At 35.7% G+C, this 5,842-nt stretch overlaps 1 protein-coding gene across 1 annotated transcript; it reads right to left on the bottom strand.

The window, feature by feature from the left end:
- Window positions 1–1,661: 1,661 nt before the first annotated feature.
- LOC9300967 (protein EXORDIUM-like 2) lies at window positions 1,662–2,910 on the bottom strand. Its single transcript, XM_002864846.2, has one exon. The coding sequence runs from the start codon at window positions 2,837–2,839 to the stop codon at window positions 1,922–1,924; it is 918 nt and encodes a 305-aa protein (XP_002864892.1). The 5' UTR covers window positions 2,840–2,910; the 3' UTR covers window positions 1,662–1,921.
- Window positions 2,911–5,842: the final 2,932 nt, after the last annotated feature.

The raw sequence follows: 5,842 nt of genomic DNA, 5'->3' as shown, positions 1-5,842 counted from the left end.
CCGCTCAAGAGGGGTCGCACGACGGCGGCAGCAGTGCAATACGAGCAGCTCTTAGGGCACGGTCAAAAGATATGTCGCTCCACCCGCATCAAACACACACACCAAATCAACACTCGAAACAACCAAGAGAATCCCCAAACGAAGGCCAAAAGTTCTGCAAACAACCACAACCACCAAGGAAAGAGAGCCACAAAGATAAGCTCACAGGAAGGGAGAGAGCAAACTCACCGTAATAAAACCGCCAATCACAGATTTGGGAACAGGGACCAGAGGAAGAGTGGAGAGACGCCGTCACCGAACAAACTCAGCCACCACCGTCGGCCAGAATCGAGAATGGACCAGAAACGGCGAGAAACTCCTCCAAACCAAATCGCAAAAGCAGAAAAACAGAGAACTGAAGGCTAAAAACAGAGAGGACGAGGAGACCGGAGTCGGTGCTAAGGAAGCCACCGCACTCCGGCCTCAGATCGAAAACTTTTTTTTTTTTTTGCAGCGGCGGATTAGGTTAGTTTTATGTCTCTACCTATTATTTAGTTTAAAGATAAAAAAGCTTTAGTCGCAAGTTTACAAATGAGGATAGATTTGTAGTTACAGATAACATATTAATATGCATAAAAATTTTCAAAACTTACCAATATCATGAAACAAGTATTTACAAAGCAATCAATTTGGTCTCCTAGGCCCCAACTAGGCCTGGGCACAAGTACTCGTTACTCGATTGATACTCGCTACTCGGCTCGTACTCGCCTTGAAAAAACAAGTACCCGGTGTTGTCAAGGCAAGTACCAAGTAGTATAATTCCATTACTTGCAAGTAAGGGTCAAGTATCAAGTATCATAATTTTTTTTGATACTTGGCTCGTTACTCGCCCCGTTTCGATACTCGCCCCGTTACTCGCTCCGTTACTCGCTCCGCTACTCGTCCCGTTTTGTATTACAAGATACTTCATGATTTTCAAGTTTTGTTTTAAAGCGTAATACACTAATAGTAACATTTGTTATGTTGGTTTTATTTATATGGAAAAAAAAAGAGAATCAAGAAGACAAGAACTCAAGAAGGAAGATAGAGACAAGATTTCAATTTGATTGTTTTAAAATGCTTATCTTTTGGAACTTTCAATGTGTTGTGATTCTAGGATGTTTTGCGATTTTACGATGTTTAAAATTCTGAATGTTTTATAATACGTATAAGATTGGTTTTTTATTTAAATTAAATGTTCAAGACTTCAAGATTTAAGTAACAAGTACTTGCAAGTAACAAGCCAAGTCAAGTTACCTTGCAAGTAACAAACCGGGTCAAGTTACTTACAAGTAACAAAATTTTGGACGAGTACTTGTTCTAGCAAGTACTTGCTCAAACGAGTCGAGTATCAAGCCGAACTTTCAATTACTTGTACGTGCCAAGGCGAGTCACAAGTACTTGAAAAATAGCAAATACTTGTCTTGTACCGAGGCCTAACCCCAACACAACTTCCTTACTTTAGTTATCCACATTAATATTACCGAATTAAATACAACAAATTTAACATTTTTTTTTTTAACAAATATAACATTGTTATCCTCTATACCCACTAACATATAAAAAAAAAGTTAGATACCTTTAAATAAAATAATTAGTAATACTAGCTTTGATCATTATGCAAAACCGAGTGCATTATTAAATTTGATAAAGTGGAAACAAAATTATTTTTATTTTATTTTATATGCATATATCTTCACATTTCCGAGCAGATTTTTTACACGTCATAACAAAACGACAAAAGCAAAGAGAGAGCCCTATCCACAATCCAAACCCGAGATCCAAACCCGAAAGATTTTTTTATACACACGCTCGCGTGCAACTTGATTTTGACTACAGATGCCATCTAGATCTCGTCATCGCCCTCACTACTATGCCACGTGTCTTACTCACATCCCTTAGATCAAACCAGAGTCTTACACGTCAAACTCTGCGGATCCCACATCGCCGGCAATAGATATTTCCTACCGGCGAGTCCACGAGCGTTGTAACTAGACCCGGTTGTTTTGTCAACAAGTACTCGACCCGCGTAACCCGGGTAAGAACCCGACCCGAATATGCCAGGACAAGCGGAGACAGCTTCAAGCGGTGCAGTTGGTGGGCCTTGGTAATATCCGTTATTAAACGGATTCGTGACGGTGTTAGCGAGAAGTGTGGCGAGGTTTATAATCATTCCGTCAACTCCAACGTCACCGTTAGGCGCGACTAATGGCGGCGTTTGTGGTCCGTAAATCGGTTGGTGAAATGGCCAGGCGCAATATCCAGGGCACAGCGTCTCGGAGTTCCCGACCCAGACGTAAGCCGCGCCGTTAGCTGCGCGACGCGGTTTCGAGCTGGAGGATCCGTGAGTGCCGCACCGGCTCATACAGAATCTTTCGACGGTAACATCTTTCGCCGTTAGAACGACGGTTATGGAACGGAGACCGCCGTTAAGTTTTGTGGATAAAGCACGGAGGTGAGGATTTTTTAGAGATTTTCCGAGAGGATAGTTCTCGAGGAGAAGCTGTTTCCCGACGACGAGTGTTGAGGATCCGCCTTTGTATTTCTCCGTCGTCTTCCACCACGACGCGACGGAAGGAACTGCGGCGGAGGATGCAACGTCTTTGGAGTTGAGCGAGCGGATGAAATCGACGATTACGGACCGTTGAATAGGTGTGAATTTCCCGTACCAGATGAGATTAACGGTGATGTTACCTTTCAAGAGAACACCGTTGTGGTATTTCAGAACAAGCGGCTGCTCCTCGACCAACGCGGCGGCGGAAAAGCCGACGATGGCGAAGAGGAGAGTGAGGAAGATGTCAAAACGGTAATTAAAAGCCATTGAGAAGGGCAGATATAAGATTGAAGAGATATAGCAGAGGTTTTGATTTGGGGTTTATAAAGATGTTAGTGGTATATATACAGAGGTTTTATACGAGAGATGTTGTTTTAAAACCGAGAGAGGAGTGTGACAGCTGTAGTGGCTAAGGTGTCAATATCAAAGATTGCCACGTGGAGATATGTGAGTGGGTAGAGAAGGGTGTTTGACAGCCTGTAAGGTTCTTATTGTGTGACGTGGTTTAAGTCTCCATAACGTGTATTAAATTTAAGTGATGCTTAGCCGATAAATTTGTTATCAAACAAAATAATGTTTTTAGTGGTATAAGATCTTATGCCATGCAGACAGAGAGTTATCTTTCCATTTCCATTCGCATTTGTATTAGAAGATTGTAATGGATTTAGAGAAGATTAAAAAGTGAAAAAAAAAAACTTAAAAAGTAGCTTTTTGTGTGAATGCAGTGGGTTTTTTTTTAATCTTTTAAAGTCTATTAATACAAACCGAGTAAGTTTAAATGCGAAAACCCACTATAAATTTTAATGCAAGAAATTTATTATAAAATACAGCTAATAGCTACTACTAGTATTAAAATGTAGTTATTAGATCAACTGGTTTTTTTAAAAGACATTGGTTCTAGTTGTTTTGATTTTGAATACCAAGATACATTTAACACATTTATTATCAGAAACCAGTTTGATTTGACGAGTTTTAGATGGATAGAAAATCAAAATCTTTTGGTATAAATAATATACCTTTCATAAATATTCTCAAGTTCATTTTGGTTTAACAAATAGTAATTGTATATAAACATAAATCTCTTCTACTCTTATATTTTGCCATTCATTATAGACTCATAGTTGAGTAATTAGTTTTTCCTCTAGTATAAAAACATACATTTTTATTATTATTTTTATTTTCCGTCACCTGCCTGCCAAGAAAATTTAAATATCACTTTCACTAGGCCCAAAAGAAAAATAACGTCACTTTAATTCGTTCTCTGACTCCTCCTCGCAATCTCGCGTCATGACTCATGAGGCATGGTATTGTACATGCTCTATACGCAAATACATTGAACAGTAATTGTTTGACCATGCATATAGTAGAAGATAAGTCCATTACTCGTTCTAATAACACGGTTCTATATTTTAAGGTGGAATTAAAGAGTTTTGGGATTATTTAGGGAAGGCTCCTTCCTTCCACTGATTTTAAGAAAGGTACACAGAGAGGAGGACCTGATGATACCGTGTGTGTGATAATCAACTTTTACTTGGGGGAGGTCCCTTTAGGTCTCTGTAGGGACCACAAATTCATACGTATTTTACTTACGCACAGTGTATGTATGTACAATTATATACATATATTTTAAGGTCTGTGTATTTAAATATACGAGTGTGCACTCGAGTAGTTAGTTCAGTCGTGTGTAGAGAGCTAAGCAAGATACGCCTCTACGTAGCGTACGAACCACGCTCTTACAGTCCATTATTGCCTTTTACATCTTCAGGGTCCACTCTTACTTTATTTTGAAAAAACACCCTTTATTTTGATTTGACAAAAAAAGTTATTCTAAGAGTATATATTCCACACTCAGAAAAAAAAAAACACGTTTTATTTTGTATTACAAATTTACAATCTCTTTGACATAAAGAAGGTTTTATATTTGGAAAAATGATTGCTAACTACACGAACTATACGCCAACACATCACCACACATGCAGACTATTTTAATGTTTCGCTAACTATACGAACTATTGGTATTATATACGGACATCCCCAAACTATCATCGATTATGTGTGCAACACCATAACCATCATTTTCAGATAATATAAATGTCTTGTTAACTACACGAAATATTTCTTTTTTTTGTCAACTACACGAAGTATTTTCCATCAATTTTTTTTTTAAAAAGATTAAAAAATAAAAAAATAACTAAAAAGTAAATATTACACTATTATAAATTATATATATATATTATAAATTTGAATACATTATATTTTTAAGTTAAATTAATTTAACTAATTTAATATTTATTATATTAAATTGTTAAAAATTTAAAATAGTCACTTAGTTAAATTATACATCACTATAAGTTAAATAAAACTAAATAATATATCAATGTAAATTATATACCATAACCATCATTTCCAGATAATATAAATGTATTGTTAACTACACGAAATATTTCCATCATTTTTTAAAAACTAAATTACAAAATGAAAAATAACTAAAAGTAAATAATACCCTATTGTTAATTATATATATGCATTAAAACTTTTAAAGTTTAAATTCTACATATGCAGTATCCCTTATAATTTTAAGTTAAATTAATTAACTATTTTTTAATGCACACGTATATTTTATATGAAATTAATTTAACTAAATTTTTAAAAGTGTCACTTAATTAAATTATAATTTACATTGATATATGTGTGCATTATAATTTACATTGATATATTATATAGTTTTATTTAACTTATTAGTTTTAAAAAAAAATTGATGAAAATACTTCGTGTAGTTGATAAAAAAAAGAAATACTTCGTGTAGTTAACAAGACATTTATATATTTGGAAATGATGGTTAGGGTGTTGTACACATAACCGATGATAGTTCAGGGATGTCCGTATGTAATACCAATAGTTCGTGTAGTTAGCGAAACATTAAAATAGTCTGCATATATGGTGATGTGTTAGCGTATAGTTTGTGTAGCTGGCAATGTGGAGCTCAAATAAATAATAGTATGTGCATCCAAGAAAAAGAAGGGAAAAAAATGAAAAATTAGATTCAAAACGAGGGTATGTGATGAGAGGGCCATGTCCAAGTACTGTTCATTAAAACTTAAAAGAAGGTTTCGTCACGTGTCAGAAGTACTCCATAGTCCATAGTAGTAGTAGCATAATAGGATTCGTAGTAATCCACATAGCTCTCTGCCTCTCACACGTTGAAATTTTTCTACTCTAGTTTTTTTTTTTTTTCTACTCTAGTTATATGATATAAATGAATAACTTAAT

This window comes from Arabidopsis lyrata (genome assembly GCF_000004255.2).
Source record: "Arabidopsis lyrata subsp. lyrata unplaced genomic scaffold ARALYscaffold_8, whole genome shotgun sequence".
NCBI lineage: Eukaryota > Viridiplantae > Streptophyta > Magnoliopsida > Brassicales > Brassicaceae > Arabidopsis > Arabidopsis lyrata.
Note: the sequence above shows the minus strand (reverse complement) of the source record. Positions and strands in the feature narration are given on the sequence as shown.

What these genes read in the sequence shown, in the direction of transcription:
- LOC9300967 (XM_002864846.2), bottom strand. Translation starts at nt 2,839, where the DNA reads ATGGCTTTTAATTACCGTTTTGACATCTTCCTCACTCTCCTCTTCGCC.